Source organism: Balaenoptera musculus, chromosome 8 (assembly GCF_009873245.2).
Source record: "Balaenoptera musculus isolate JJ_BM4_2016_0621 chromosome 8, mBalMus1.pri.v3, whole genome shotgun sequence".
Classification (NCBI taxonomy): Eukaryota; Metazoa; Chordata; class Mammalia; order Artiodactyla; family Balaenopteridae; genus Balaenoptera; species Balaenoptera musculus.
The window spans coordinates 104,883,490-104,898,392 of record NC_045792.1 but is presented as its reverse complement, the minus strand read 5'-3'; the positions used below and the strand labels follow the sequence as shown (position 1 = coordinate 104,898,392).

The following is a 14,903-nucleotide window of genomic DNA, read 5'->3' as shown; positions in this document are numbered from 1 at the left end:
AGCAGCCCACGGAGCGAGGAACAGGGAGAAGAGTAGCAGGGACCCTGTGGGGACCCCAACCACAGCTGCCCACTAAGCTGTCCTTCCACAGGACCCTGGAGAGCGGAGTGGGGCGGTGCCCCGCAGCCGGCAGGAGGTGCCAAGCCCTTGTCTCCATGGCCTCTCCCCAGGGCCCGGCAGATGGCAGCCTCCCCACGGGGGACCCCAGCCCCTCCGAGGGCACTCCAGGGCCTAGCCGGGCCCCTGCCAGCCCAGCAGCCACCAGACGGCGGGCACTCCTCCAGGAGCTGGAGACCCAGGTGCAGGCCGCCTACGGGCAGGTAAAGGGGGCCGGGGTATGGGGCCATCCTCAACTGGGGGACCGTGAGGGGACAGTGGGGACGCCACACCCCAACCGGGGCCCGCTGGACCAACCCAAGGCTGAGCCCAGGCAGGGGACCTCAGACGTGCACAGTGACGGAGGGGTCAGCAGTCACTCAGCTGCCCAGGAGGGAGGCTGGCATCCCTCCCCACCTCTGCCCTCACTGAGGCCTGCTTCCAGCCCACAGAGCCCAGAGTCAGCTGCCCTCGGCTCCTTGCCCAAGTACAAGGGGCCGGGGGCAGGTCCAGGCAGGTGTGCCCAGGGCAGGCTGGCTGGGTGGGTGGTCTGAGGTGAGAGCAAGGGTCCGGCAGGGAGGGCCAGGGGCTTCCTGGGTCTGCTATTCTGGAGAGAGCTGACCCAGCCCTCTCTAGCAGAGAAGCCACCTGGTTTCCTCCTCGCAGGTCCGGGCCCCACTTCTGAAGACATTAAATCTCTCTTGATTGGAAGAGATTAGGGGTAGTGGTGGGGGGGAGATGGTCCTGGAGAGGGGGTGTCTGGAAGACCCTCGGGAGTAAGCATGGGGAGGCTGTGCCTTCCAGGGGGGCCTTACACCCCGAGTGGCCCCGCTCACCAGCAGAGATGCTCAGAGATAATCCCAGATTAGGACCCAAGCCCCTGTGCCCAGGGCTCCCCGCCTGCCCACCCGCCCCCGATCTCCCCCACAAAACCCTAGGAAAATCCTCTGCAGAGCTCCCAGACTCTCACTGGGAGCGGCTGGGGGCTGGTGGGAGCCCACAGCACCCGCTGAGGCCCAGCCCTGGGCTACCCCCGGGACTCCAGGCCTTGCATGGTTCAAGGGCCCATGGGCAACTGTGCCAAGTGGCCCCGACACCGGGGGCCTAAGGTAGGAGGGTCAAGGGGGAAAGCCAAGGCCAGGAGGCTGGCTGGACCCTGAAAGGTTCTGGGCGGGGGGACAGAGCCCTGTGTGAGGCTGAGCTGGGGTTACAGCGTAGCTGGAGGATAGAGGGGTGGGTTCCCACCACCCTAGACCAAGATTTTCCCTGGCAGCGCCCAGAGTCTGGCCCATCCTGGTCTTGGCTCCTGCAGGCCACTGGGCCTCCCCTGCCAAAGCTCGTCAGGCCCCCCAGCTGCCCACTCAACTGCCCCATCCCTGCTGCTATCCTTGCCCTCTGCTAGTCAGTCCTGGCCTGGGAGACTCAGCACATGAGCTCAGGGTCTCACTCTGCCATTGGCTTTCTGAGTGACCGTGGCCAAGTCTCTTGCCTTTTCTGGGCCTCGGTTTGCCCACCTGAACAGTGAGGCGTGGACCCTTCCAGTCTAGAGTGTTGTTGATGGTGAGGGTCCACTGTTCTGTGCTGGGTTCTAACGACGGGAGAGGCTGGTGAGGGAGTGGGGAGAGGGGTCAGTGTCCCAGCTCATGGCCGGCTCTGCTGCAGGACTGCTGGCAGTGGCCTGGCTCCCCGCCAAGGGGGTCCCGCCATGGCCTGGGCCCCAGCCCCGAGGAGCAGGGGAGCCCTGGGCCGGGTGTCCAGGGCTGCTACTCCGTGCTCAGCAGCCTGGTGGGGCCTGCCTGCGTCTTCCTGCGGCCCAGCATCGCCGCCACCCAGCTCGTATGTACGGCCACCACCTGCCTGCCGCCCGTGCCCACCTTCTCCTTGAGTGGAGGGAGAGGATTGAGTGGGGATCTCAGAGCAAAGCACGCAGATCCAGGGGTGTAAGGGGCAGAGAGGAGTGGAGCAACAGACATGGGGTCAAACACGGGGGAGACCCAGGGAAACATGCCAGGAAAGAAAGAAGAGGGGGCAGAGAGCAATCCAGAGAAATGGCAGAGACAGCCACCAAGAGGATGGGCAGGGAGGGGACAGGGCTCCCAGGAGAGGGACAGAGAGAACAAGAGAGACATATGCTGACACTGAGGCCCCCATGGCCAAGCCCAAGGTTCTGCCCAACCCCAGATCCATCTCTGGCTAATGGAGCTCCGGCCCTAGAGGAGGGTGGGCATGGGGGACAGGGAAGAGGGGCCAGGTGCCCAGGCCCATCAACAGGAATGGTGGGAGGAGTGGGTCGGAGAAGTGTCACTGCTGGCCCTGTGCCTGCGTGCTGTAGGGGGCCCCAAAGGACAAGAAGGAAGGGATGCAGGTGCCTGGGGGGTCCAGGGAATTCTTAACCCCTCTGTGTCCCCTCAGGACCGGGAGCTGCGGCCAGAGGAGATTGAAGGTAAAGGGTTGGGGAAAGAACTGGAATTTCCGGAGTGCGGGGCATTGGGTGGGGGCCTGAGCAGGCTCCAGGAGGAACTAGGAGCAAGAAGGCCACAGGGGATCCGTGCGAGAATATGGGGACAAGACTGAGCTGGGAGGGGTTGAGAGAACCCCCAGCTGTCAGTTCCCTGGTCCCACTTGCCAGGTGGGTCGCAGTCCCCTGTTCATTCAGTGAACACTTCCTGGGCGCCCACTGTGTGCCTGGCCCAGTGCTGAGCACTGGGAAACGTGGCAAACCGGACAGATATGGCCTGTGTCCTCTGGAGACAGACATCAGTAAGTCAACTACAAGTACAAATGGTGCTAAGTGCTCTCAAGGAAGTGAACAAATGGGCCAGAGGGGACTGAACTGAGAGGGAAGACCTCCTTGAGTAGGTGACTTAAGGACCAAAGAGGAGGGGAGAGTGTTCCAGAATGTGAGCTCCATGAGGTCAAGGATTTGTTTCTCCCTCTCTCTTCCTTCCTTCCTTCCTTTCCTTCCATCCTTCCTTCCTTCCTTCCTTCCTTTTTCTTTCTTTCTTTCTTCCTTTCTTTCTTTTTCTTTCTTTCTTTTTCTTTCTTCATTGCCATATTCCCAGTACCTAGAGCAGAGCTTGGCACATAGCAGATGTTCCTTAAGTATTTGCAGAATGAATTAAAGGAATAGCATGTACAAAGGCCCTGAGGCAGCAAAGAGAAATGGGTGTTTAGAAAGAGGAAATGATTGGACCAAGGGGAGAAGGTTCAATCCAGGATGGGGTCCAGGGGCACGTGGGGGAAGGACTGACTCTGCCCTGCCTGGCAGAGCTGCAGGCCGCCTTCCAGGAGTTTGACCGAGACCGGGACGGCTACATCGGCTACCGGGAGCTGGGAGCCTGCATGCGGACACTGGGCTACATGCCCACGGAGATGGAGCTCATCGAGATTTCACAGCAAATCAGTATGTGCCTGAGACCTGCCCCACCCCCAGTTCTCCAGAGGCCATGCCCATGGCCAGGGCAGCTGGGCAGCCCAGGGAACAGAGGTGTCTACACAGGTTGGCCCCCAGAGCTCGGGACCTTGGTCATTCTCAAGGCAAGCTCTCTGCCTCCAGAGAATCTCACCATCCCCTAGGATGTGGGTGAGTCAAGGACCATCATGCCCACTTTTTAGATGAGGGCAGAACTCTTATTATCCCCATAAGAAGGAGAAGAAAGTCAGTTCTTAGGGAAGCGTGGGTGCTTAGCAAAGGAAGTGGATGGAGCCAAGATCTGAATGCGGGCAGCCTACCCAGAACCCAGCTCTTTCTCTATGCTTCATTCCCAATAGAGGGAAAACAGGATTAAATAAGAATAGAAAGCCAAGGAAAATCAGTGTGTAGAAATTCTCCACACTGAGTGTCTGAAAGGTTAAGTGACTTGCTTAAGGTCACAGAGTCAGATCATTGGAGCCAGGACTTGAACCCAACTGAACTCTTCAGAAAAATTAAGGAAAGCCCTCAGGAGACACAGATGACCCAGCCTGTGAGACCCAGAGGGAGGGAAAGGCCCATTTAGGGGGGCAGGGGAGAGGGACACAGGCCAGAAGGGGAGGACAGAAGGCAGAGGACGCCAGGGCTGGGCAGGGGTCTCTAATGGTCCCAGGTCTCTGATGGGCGTGGCCCCCAGGTGGCGGGAAGGTGGACTTTGACGACTTTGTGGAGCTGATGGGCCCCAAGCTGCTGGCGGAGACCGCGGACATGATTGGCGTCCGGGAGCTGCGGGACGCCTTCCGGGAGGTGGGGTCACGGGGGCTGGAGGGGGCGGGGCCTGCTTGTCTGCTGTGAGTGAGGGGCTGCGCGAATGAATGATTCGGTCTGTGACCCGATGCCGCCACCAACGCCGCCACAGTTCGACACCAACGGGGATGGCTGCATCAGCTTGGGTGAACTCCGGGCGGCCCTGAAGGCCCTGCTGGGGGAGCGGCTCAGCCAGCGGGAGGTGGACGAGATCCTCCGTGACATTGACCTCAACGGGGACGGTCTGGTCGACTTTGAAGGTACCGTCTACCGCTCACCAAGCTCAGCACCGCTCGCCCTGGGAGGGTTTGAACGGAGGAAGAGCCTTAATCCGTGTGTGCCAGGCCCTGTGCTAAGCACGCCTATGCCCTCTCCCAGGTAATCATCACGAGAACCCAGGAGGAAGGAACTCTTATTATCCCCAAAAGCAGGAGAAGAAAGTCGGTTCTTAGGGAAGCGTGAGTGCTTAGCAAAAGAAGTGGATGGAGCCAAGATCTGAATGAGGGCAGCCTACCCAGAACCCAGCTCTTTCTCTATGCTTCATTCCCAAAAGAGGGAAAACAGGATTAAATAAGAATAGGAAGCCAAGGAAAATCAGTGTGTAGCAATTCTCCAAGGTAGGCCCCAAAGTGTTCCTGAGCTTCCTAGCAGCCAAAGCAAAGAGGAAAATAGGTTCAGTTACAAGATTTGGTTTTTTTCCCTGTAAGACGAAGCCCCTCTTCCTGGCCTATTCCCTACCAGATTCAGGGGACTCCCTTGCACGCCCTGCCTTGACCACACTCCCTCCCACCTCAAGGCCAGTATATTAGCCTCACTCCTGGGGAGTCCAGAGAGCAGACCAGAAAACGTTGGCTTTGTCCTGGCAGAGTTTGTGCGAATGATGTCTCGCTGAGCCTGTACAGAAGCTGGAGGCAGCAGACAGGACTTGGCACCAGAGCCACTGCCTGCCAGTGTGTTCCTGGAGCCCCTCGCCTCCAGCTGGGACCCTCATCCTCTCCTCCCTGCCCCCGCCTGTGTGCAACGCCCTTGCCTGCCCTCACCCCCACCCCCACTCGTCCACTAAGCCCCCTTGCCCGTCTCTGTTTCTCTGACAATAAAGCATCTTTGAGCAGCTTTCACCACTCAGTTGTTCACCCTGCAGGTATTTGGCCCCCAAAAGTGAAGTCCCCTCGACTGTGAACTTTGGGTGGGTAGGGGCCCTCCCCGGATCCTGCACCCAGCCCAGAGCAAGTGTTGGGAAACGTCCCCGGATGAGTAAACCCAACCTGCTTCTCCCAGAGCTGGGTGCGCGGTAGCCCCTCATCCTGTGAAGGGCTCCTGCCGGACCCAGGATGATGTGAGAGGAGCACGTGCCTGAGAGCTTTTCCCAAGCTCCATCCCATTTCCTCTTAGAGGGGTGCTTCTCGGTGCTCCCTCCGAGAAAGAACTTGCTGGCCGGCTGGGAGGAGTGAGTGAGCTGACAGGCCTCTTCAGGGCACGCGTCAGCTTTAGGGCTGATGCCTCGCTCTTCCCGGGAGCCCCCAGCCACTGACCAGCCCCCAGCACAGAGGTGGTCTCTGCTCCGAGCTCCCCTCCAGGTTAGCCGAGGTGTGGTCAGGTCAGCCTCGAATCAGAAGCTATCTGCCCAATCCTGCTTCACCGTGCGTCCTCTTTTTTGCATCCCTAACTTCAGCTTAGTGTCTGCCTCCCGGGGAGACCAAATGATACATCTCCTCACTCCAACCCTGCCACGGTCTTCGTAACTCCATGTGCTATATTGAGGAACCCCAGAGGCCGGGTGTCAGCGACTTGCTAGAGGTCACGCAGCTCCACTGCCATCTGTCCCCTCCAGACCATGCAGCGCGTGCTGCCAGATTTTTCTTTCTGAAATGCCATTTGCGTGTTGTCACACTCTATACAGAAATTGGCCACGATCCCTCATTGCCCCCAGGCTGATCTGGCCCCTTTGCCTGGCACCAGAAGGCTCCTGGAGGATGAGGAACTGGCATACAGTCACACAGGTTAGGATGAAGCGGAGGTGGGACTTCACCCAGGCCTGGGGACTCTAAAATCACAGTGCCAACAAGAAAGGGCACCTCCAGGTCAGAGTAGACCCAGGACAGGCCTCAGCCTCCTCAAGCACTGCCTGACCAGACGCCGTTCCCACCTGCTGGGAGGGATGATGGGCTTGACGTCCAGGTCAAGAAGGGGGAGGAGCTTTCCGTGCCTGTGCCTGGTCCTCACCATTGCTGCTGCCAAAAAGATGGCCTTGAGACAGAGCAAACGGGCAACCACCAGCACTCTGCTCAGCCTGGAGCTTGGACCCCGAGGTGCCAGGGCTGGCTGCCGCAGCCTCAGCACCACTCGCCTGGCAGATCACAATTAATGCTTAATCCTCAGTTGGGTGATCTCTCCTGCCAGTCTGGCAGGCTTGGGGCTGAGGAGGAGTTGCCCCAGCCCCGCAGCTTGTCTGGGAGCCATGGCCCGCACTCCCTCCCACCACCCTCCACTGGCTGGCACAGATGGCATTGCTGCCTGAGAGGTCTGTCCCCTCTGCAGGGGCTGGGGAGAGTGATGGACAGGTGCCAGGGAAAGACCAGAGCCGGCTCAAGGTCACCCTCCCACTGGCCCCAGCTTGTCAGGCCCTGTGCCTGGAGCAAGGGAGGGGGGAAGGTTGGGGGGATGGCCGGGGGGATGGCCTAAATTGGCTGCCGTGTGTCTGTTGGCATCAGAAGTGCCCACAGCTCCCCCAAATCTCACACGTGCCCTCCCACCCCAAAAAGGCTGTTAGCTCAGAAGTTCCAAACGGACACAGCTGGAGCAGGCACCAGGGCTGGGAGGAACAGGACGCAGGCAGCGACTGTGCAAGCCAAGAGCCCCTTCCCCGCCTAAAGGGGGCACCTGCCACCCAACTCCACTGACTGTTGCCAGCTGGAGCAGGCCAGAGCTACGGGATCTTCTGGTTTTCCAAGAGAAGCTGTCAATTGAGATTTTAACCTTACGTCCACTTTAAATAGTTGGAGTATAATATATATTCAGTAACGTGTACGAATGTACAGCTCAGTGGATTTTTACATGTGTATGCACCCGGGTAACCATCACCCAGATAAAGATATTACATCCAGGGCTTCCCTGGTGGCGCAGTGGTTGAGAATCTGCCTGCCAATGCAGGGGACACGGGTTCGAGCCCTGGTCTGGGAAGATCCCACATGCCATGGAGCAACTAGGCCCGTGAGCCACAACTACTGAGCCTGCGCGTCTGGAGCCTGTGCTCCGCAACAAGAGAGGCCGCGATAGTGAGAGGCCCGCGCACAGCGATGAAGAGTGGCCCCCGCTTGCCACAACTAGAGAAAGCCCTCGCACAGAAATGAAGACCCAATGTAACCAAAAATAAATAATAAATAAATAAATAAATAAATAAGTATATATAATAAAAAAATACAATTTAAAAAAAAATAGAAAAACTCAGCTCGACGGCCATACAAAAATAGGCCACTGTCTAGATTTGAAAAAAAAAAAAAAAAGATATTACATCCACTTATTTTATTTTAGAGTAGTTCTAGGTTTACAGAAGTATTTTGAAGATTGGACAGGGAGCTCCTAAATACCCCACACCGAGCTTCTCCTATGTGTTAGTCAAGGTTCTCCAGAGAAACAGAACCAATAGGAGGGGTGTGTGTGTGCGTGTGTGTGTGTGTGTGGGTGTGTGTGTGAAGATATTTATTGTAAGGAATTGGCTTGGGTAATTACGGGCACAGAGCAGTCCCCAGATCTGCGTTCAGCAAGCTGGTGACACAGGAGACCTAGTGATACAGTTCCAGCCCAAGCCCGAAGGCCCGAGAACCAGAAAAGTCAAGGTTGTAAGTTCCAGTCTGAGAGCAGAAGACTGATGACCCCGCTCAAAGGTCAGACAGGAAAAGTTCCCTCTCACTCAGCCTTTTTTTTTTCCATTCAGATCTTCAACCCACATTGGGAAGAGCCGTCTGCTTTACTTAGTTCACAGATCCAATGGCTGTTACTCTCATCCAGATACACCCTCACAGACACACCCAGAATAATGTTTGACCGAAGGTCTGGGCACCCCATGACTCAGTCAGGTTGACACACAAAATTAACCACGACACACTATTAACATCTTACGTCAGAATGGTACCTTTGTCACTGCTGATGAACTAATACTGGCACATTAACTGAAGTCCACATTTTATGCAGATTTTATCACTTTTTCCCTTGTTCTGTTCCAGAGTGCCATCCAGGACACCATGTTACATTAGGCATCACGTCTCCTTAGGCTTCTCTTGGTCATGATGGTTTTACAGAATTTCCTTGTTTTTTTAAATTATCTTCACAGTTTTTAAAAATTTTTTATTTATTTGTTTATTTGTTTATTTATTTATGGCTGCGTTAGGTCTTCATTACTGCGCACGGGCTTTTTCTACTTGCGGCGAGTGGGGGCTACTCTTCGATGCGGTGCGCAGGCTTCTCATTGCCGTGGCTTCTCTTGTTGCAGAGCATGGGCTCTAGGTGCGTGGGCTTCAGTAGTTGTGGCACGCGGGCTCGGTAGTTGTGGCTCGCAGGCTCTATAGAGTAGGCTCAGTAGTTGTGGCGCACGGGCTTAGTTGCTCCGCGGCATGTGGGATCTTCCTGGACCAGGGCTCAAACTTGTGTCCCCTACACTGGCAGGCGGATTCTTAACCACTGCGCCACCAGGGATGTCCCTCTTGACAGTTTTGAGGAGGACCAGTCAGGCATTTTATAGAATGTCCCTAAATTGGGATTTTTCTGATGTTTTTCTCACGATTAGAATGGGGTTCTCATCCCAACATATGAAGGGTGCATGCTATCAACATGACATCACTGATGATGTTGACCTTGATCACCTGGCTTAAGGTAGTGTTTGTCAGGTTTCTGTACTGTAAGATGACTATTTTTCTTTCTCCTGTTACATACTATACTCTGAAAGGAAGTCACTATACACAGCCCGCGCTTAAGGGGGGGTGGAGCATTATAATTCACCTCATTAAGGGCTGAGTTTCTACATAAATTACTTCAATTCTTCTGTCCAGGAAGTTTGTCTCTTCTCCATTTATTTATTTGCACAATCATTTTTACATCAATATGGACTCATAGATATTTATTTTATACAAGTTATAATCCAGTACTATTTTTTTTATTTTCTTGCTCAAATTGCTCTACCTTTGGCCATTGGGAGCTCTTTCAGTTGGCTCCTATGTCCCTCTGACATACCACCACTATTGTGGGGGGTTTTGTTTCATTTTAGCATTTTCTTACTTTCTGGCACTACTAGATGCTCCAGAATCATCTTGTATATTTCCTGCCCCAGTCCTAGAATCTGCCATTTCTCCAAGGAACCCTGCTTCATTTTATTGGAGAATGGTATTCAAAACCAAGATCTGGGTGCAAACTTGCTTCTAGACCCTCTCAGCTGATAGAGTGATGAGATATGTATGTACACTAACCTGTGAACATAGAAATTTTAAAATATTTCTGTATGTAAACAACTGTATTTATATCAAGCTAAACATGAGTTCCTATTGATACCTCCAACTCCAGTCCATTACCACATGGCTCATTCTAGCCTCCTCCTCCTCCTCACTTACCTGTAACTTCTCATTCCAACAGTGAGAAATCACCCATTCTACACTGACATAATTTTTGATTCCAGTGTACATGTGTAGTGGTTTCCGAATTGTTAACCCATACTCCCATGGGAAACCACGTCATCAGCTAGAGTCCAGTGCCTATGTGCAGTGCTTTTTGCCTTTTTCTTACAGACACCACTCATTTTCAGACTAGCACCTTATTCCCCCACTCCCTTCACTGAAGCTGTTTCATACATTTGTGATACAGTTTGATTCTTTTGTCATATTCTGCATTCCATCCTGGGATCCCCTGACCTCCTAAATGATTTTTTAAATCATTAAAAAATGTTCGTGATTGAAGCTCACTCTTTGACAAATGCTTAACGTCTTGTATTTACCATAACAGTATAATACAGAACCGTTTTACTGCCCTAAAAAAATCCCCTATGCTTCACCTATCCAATTTTACCCCTCACCAGCCCCCGGCAACCAGTACTTTGTTTACCTTCTGTATAAGTTTTCCTTTTCCAGGATGTCGTACCATTGGAATCATACAGTATGTGGCTTTTTCAGATTGGCTTCTTTCACTTAGCAATATGCCTGTGTCTTTTCATGGCTAAATATTTCCTTTTACTGCTGAATAATAGTGCATTGTATGGAAACATCACAGTTTATTTGTCCATTCACCTATTGAATGCCACCTCCTCTGGGAAAATTTCTGTGATGTCACAAGGAAGGCCCCTTCCTCTAAATTCCAATGCGCCCTGTCCCAGTCTCCACATTGTCTTACTCTATTGTGTGGCTTTGCTTCCCTGTCTGCCTCTCCTTGAGACTAGCAGCTCCTTGAGGACAGAAGCCACGGCCAGTTCATTTCCATATCAGTGTCCAGCACAAGGCCTGAGATGGAGGATGGAGTCAGAAAATGTTTGTTGGTTGAATGAATAAATAAATGTCCTGGGGATGAGGAAAATCTACCGACCTGGGGGCATGATAGATACACAAGGCCAGAGAGGTTTTGAGAAGTAGCCTGGGAAAAAGGATTAGTGTTTGGAGGACAGTCTAAGGTCTAGAGTTGTGAGGAATGAGATTTGAGGTGAGGGGTCTGGGTGGAGAAATGGATAGGAAAGAGGAGAATGAAACAGTAAGCATTTTATGAATATTCACTTAATCCACATAACAACCCTAAGAGATAGTTATTATTAGCGTCCCCATTTTACAGACGGGGAAGCTGAGGCCTATTGAGGTAACTTGCCCAAGGGCAAATCGCTAGCTGAGGTGGTGTGACATTCGAACGGTCAGTCTGACTCCAGATGGTGCTGTAGTCCATGATCCAGGACGGCGCATGGTACACGGCCCGGCATGCAGTTAAGTATTCAAGGTTAGCTGTTCCTGCTATTGTCATTATGAGGCACCGGCGTGGGGCCTTGGGGGGTGGGGGGTGGGGTGCAGGTTGAGGAGTCTTTGAGGTCGCCCTTGGACCTCACACCAGCCTAGACCCGAGGTCCAGGCAATTGGGAGGAAAAGGCGCATCAACAGCGTTGGTGACGGACCCGTTGCCATGGGAACAAACGGAGGCCTCATGAGGGCGCATGCGCCGATCGAGGACAGGTTGCTGAACCGGTGAAAGGTGACGTAAAAGCGCACGGGGTGGGGCGCAGGGTTGGGAACGTCAAAGCCCTGCGTCCTCCGGCACCCAGAGCTGAGGGAAGGCTGGCGCGCGCGCGCGCGCGCGGCGGCGACGGCGGCGGCGCCGGCGACAGCAGCCCAGCTGGACCGGGACCGGGCAGCGGGAAGCTGACGTACGAAGCAACGTGAGTGAGGCGCGAGGGCGGCACCCAAGCCGGGAAGCCCGGCTCGGCGCGAACCGCGGCGTACCAGACCCAGGTCCAGGCTTCCGAGGCCCCGCCTCTCGGGCTTTGGGACTAATCGGATTGAGAGCGCGCCGGCCCGGGCCGCGAACTCGCCAATTGCAGAGGGCGTCGGCCACCGCCCAATCCGAAGCAGACAGGTGCGAGGTCTGGAAGGCGGACACCAATCAGCAGCGGTTGCGGCCTGTTGGGGCCGGTCTCGGCCAATGAGAAGGCCCGAGTGACATCTCCGCACGCCAATCGGGAGTGAAGGAGCGTTCGTGCCCGCCCGCCCTTCCGGCCTGAGCTCTATTTACCAGGGGCGTGCTGCCGGCTTGCCAATCAGAGCGCGGCTGAGCGGCCAGGCAGCCAACCGGGGAGGAGCGGCCGGCCGGCGTCTGCCGCACCCAGGAGTTGGGGATGTCCTACAAACCCATCGCCCCCGCCCCCAGCAGCACCCCCGGCTCCAGCACCCCTGGGCCCGGCACCCCGGTCCCTACAGGTGAGGATCCAGCTCCACCCCTGCTTGCCTGCCCGGGCGGTCGAGGTCTCGAAGAGAAGACGGCCTGAGTTCTGCAATACTGGGCCTGCCGCCTACCCTCGCTGAGCCTCAGTTCGCTGGCCTGTGAAGTGGGCGTGGTCACGTAAGGGCTTGTTGGTGAAGCGCAGGGGGAGGGGTTTGTCCTGAAGTTTAGCAGCCTGGAATGAAGCCCTTTGGAGGGAATCGGGCGAATCTGGTCCAGGGCTTGGAACGTCGGGGCGAGGCGTCCCTGCCCCGCGCTGACCTCTTACTGGCGCATGTTGCAGCCGGAAGTGTCCCATCGCCGTCGGGCTCGGTGCCAGGAGCCGCTGCCCCTTTCAGACCACTGTTTAACGACTTTGGACCGCCCTCCATGGGCTATGTGCAGGTGAGTGGAGCCGAGGGATTGCCTATGGATGGGGACTGGGAGCCCCTTCTTGGCCTGAGCTCACTGCCCTGTTCTCTTGACATAGGCAATGAAACCACCTGGCGCCCAGGGCTCCCAGAGTACTTACACCGACCTGCTGTCGGTCATAGAGGAGATGGGCAAAGAGATCCGGCCCACCTATGCTGGTAGCAAGAGCGCCATGGAGCGCCTGAAGAGAGGTAAGTGAGGCCAGGCCCACCACCCCTGCCCGGAGACAAACACTGGACAATCCTTCTCTAGGTAGGGAAGGGAAGACATCTGGAGGCCACCTGAGCCAAGCCTAGACTAGGGCCAGGATCACTATCCAGAGAGGCGGGGTTTTTTGGTTTGTTTTTTGTGTTTTCTTGGCCACACCATACAGCATGCGGGATCTTTTAGTTCCCCGACCAGAGATCGAACCCATGCCCCCTGCAATCGGAGCGTGGAGTCTTAACCACTGGACCACGAGGGAAGTCCCCCAGAGAGGCGTTTTAAATTGAATTGACATTGAGTTAATTTCCAGGGAAGGACCAGGGAGTTTGTATTTCAACAGGGCAAATCTGAGGATTAACCTCTAAACCTCTAATCTCATCCAGCCCCTCATTAGATTGTAGTTCCTTTTACTGAAAGGAAAGGGGGTGGAGAGGGAGGGTGTTTTCCACTGGCGGGTGAACTTGGGACTGTGGAGGGTCGCTGAGATCCTGTATGTTACTTCCGCATCCACACCCCAGGCATCATCCATGCCCGGGCCCTAGTCAGAGAGTGCCTGGCAGAGACAGAGCGGAACGCCCGCACGTAACAGGACTCGACTCCGCCTCAGCATCTGGACCTTTCCTGGCCACTGCAGAGCACCTGCTTCTCCCTGGTCTTCACCCCGAGTTGCACTTCCCATCCTGGGCTTCCTGTCCTGTGTCCTTTGGTGGGTGCCCTCCAGGAACCAGTGGGCGGCTCTCACTCCAGTCGGCAGCACTAACTGGAAACCCCCAAAAGAGTTAGCAGCGAGGTCACTGTGAATCCCATCCATGACCTGCCAACAGTGTTGATCCGACTGGAACTTCCTCCTTTCTGTGGCCCCCACCACTCAGCACTTACCCAGGACTTCTCACCACTTTTCCCAGACCCCTTCTCCCCAGCAGGGCCTCAGAAGGCCTGTCGCCTCCCTGCCCTGTCTCCTGGGCCATGGCGACTCTTTTCTCAGTGTGTCTTTTGCTAAATATGCCCTTTTTGTATAAATAAAAGATAATTTGGAGTTGTTCTCTCAGCTCGTAGTTTTTCTGAGTCTGGTGCTTTTGCTAAGCCTGGATGGGCAGAAGGTGGGGTGCAGTGGGTGGGAGAGAGGCCCACGGAGCCTGGCTTTGCCTTGCCTCCACTGTCCATTGACCTTGGGTGGAACCCTGCCCTTCTCTGGCCCTCAGCCTTCCAGCTGTAAGTAGTGGAAAGGGTTGAGCTCCAGTAGCTGAGCGCCCTGCCCTCCTTCACGTGATGCCACCAGGGGGCAGCGCAGGGCCTTGGCTGCCTCCACAGCTGGAGGGCACTGTCTCCAGCCTGAGCCTAGAGGGTTCTTTCTCTGGACTAGCAGTGCCTCGCTGGTGGAAATGCCAGTTCACTTAAGCCACACCCTCACATGCCTTAATGCCCTAACGTCCTAAGCTCGGAATCAGCCCTGGAGGCTCTGAATACACCCCATCTCTGAGTCCTCAGAGAGGAAAGAAAGGGAGCATTGCTGCTTCCCTCCCCACGGGACCTGAGAAACAGTCAAGGAGAGAGAACTGGTTTCCAACATGGGTGAGACCCAGCTCGGTGCTGCCATACGCTGTCCCAGTGCCTTGTAGCTGACGGGGTGCGGTCCCACGAGCCCAGCCCTAGGCTGTCTCAGCCTTCGCGCAGGATCTGGTGGCCGTTGACCAGACTTGTGGGCCCAGAAGATATAGGTGGGAAAAGCCATGGGGCCCCATTCAGGGACTAGCGCAAAGATTTGGAGTGACTGCAGGCCTCTGCCTGTGTGTGTGGCTGAATGACCCTAGAGGTCTGGGGCACTGGAACCCCACCAGCTAGGTAGAGGCAAGTCAGAGACCAGCTTCTGGCTGCACTTTGGACGGCTAGGCATTTACCCCACCCTGGGCCCCAGGATCCAAGGGCCTGGAAAGTTGGGGATGGGACTCTGTCATATTTCCATAGCACACAGGAGGGCTGGGCCAGGGTGGAGGTGGGAACCCAGAGTGCTTTGGGGATC

At 55.5% G+C, this 14,903-nt stretch overlaps 2 protein-coding genes across 6 annotated transcripts; both read left to right on the top strand.

Moving 5' to 3' along the window:
• The first annotated feature begins 1,082 nt into the window (after positions 1-1,082).
• CABP2 (calcium binding protein 2) lies at positions 1,083-5,425 on the top strand. 3 transcript variants are annotated; one of them, XM_036861665.1, is made up of 7 exons: positions 1,149-1,205; positions 1,759-1,932; positions 2,509-2,539; positions 3,365-3,499; positions 4,206-4,315; positions 4,428-4,575; positions 5,182-5,207. In XM_036861665.1, exons 1-7 carry the CDS (start codon positions 1,149-1,151, stop codon positions 5,205-5,207), a joined length of 681 nt encoding a protein of 226 aa, XP_036717560.1. The 3 variants fall into 3 exon arrangements, with proteins under 3 accessions (XP_036717561.1, XP_036717560.1, XP_036717562.1); XM_036861666.1 differs by lacking the exon at positions 1,759-1,932 and having other exon boundaries at positions 1,083-1,205; positions 5,182-5,425; XM_036861667.1 differs by lacking the exon at positions 1,759-1,932 and having other exon boundaries at positions 1,164-1,205; positions 3,365-3,505.
• A 6,157-nt stretch (positions 5,426-11,582) lies between these two features.
• On the top strand, positions 11,583-13,931 carry CDK2AP2 (cyclin dependent kinase 2 associated protein 2). Of its 3 annotated transcripts, none has more exons than XM_036862390.1 (4): positions 11,583-12,246; positions 12,552-12,652; positions 12,738-12,870; positions 13,402-13,931. In XM_036862390.1, exons 1-4 carry the CDS (start codon positions 12,165-12,167, stop codon positions 13,467-13,469), a joined length of 384 nt encoding a protein of 127 aa, XP_036718285.1. In that variant the 5' UTR covers positions 11,583-12,164; the 3' UTR covers positions 13,470-13,931. The 3 variants fall into 3 exon arrangements, with proteins under 3 accessions (XP_036718285.1, XP_036718286.1, XP_036718284.1); XM_036862391.1 differs by having other exon boundaries at positions 11,586-12,388; XM_036862389.1 differs by having other exon boundaries at positions 11,586-12,652.
• Positions 13,932-14,903: the final 972 nt, after the last annotated feature.

Bases quoted from the DNA above. Each gene is read 5' to 3' on its own strand.
- CABP2 (XM_036861665.1), top strand. From the start codon at position 1,149: ATGGTTCAAGGGCCCATGGGCAACTGTGCCAAGTGGCCCCGACACCGG. The intron at 2,540-3,364 runs GTAAAGGGTTGG...CCTGCCTGGCAG, and splicing joins GCGGCCAGAGGAGATTGAAG to AGCTGCAGGCCGCCTTCCAG. The intron at 3,500-4,205 runs GTATGTGCCTGA...CGTGGCCCCCAG, and splicing joins CGAGATTTCACAGCAAATCA to GTGGCGGGAAGGTGGACTTT.
- CDK2AP2 (XM_036862389.1), top strand. From the start codon at position 12,449: ATGAAGCCCTTTGGAGGGAATCGGGCGAATCTGGTCCAGGGCTTGGAA. The intron at 12,653-12,737 runs GTGAGTGGAGCC...CTCTTGACATAG, and splicing joins CCTCCATGGGCTATGTGCAG to GCAATGAAACCACCTGGCGC. The intron at 12,871-13,401 runs GTAAGTGAGGCC...TCCACACCCCAG, and splicing joins CATGGAGCGCCTGAAGAGAG to GCATCATCCATGCCCGGGCC.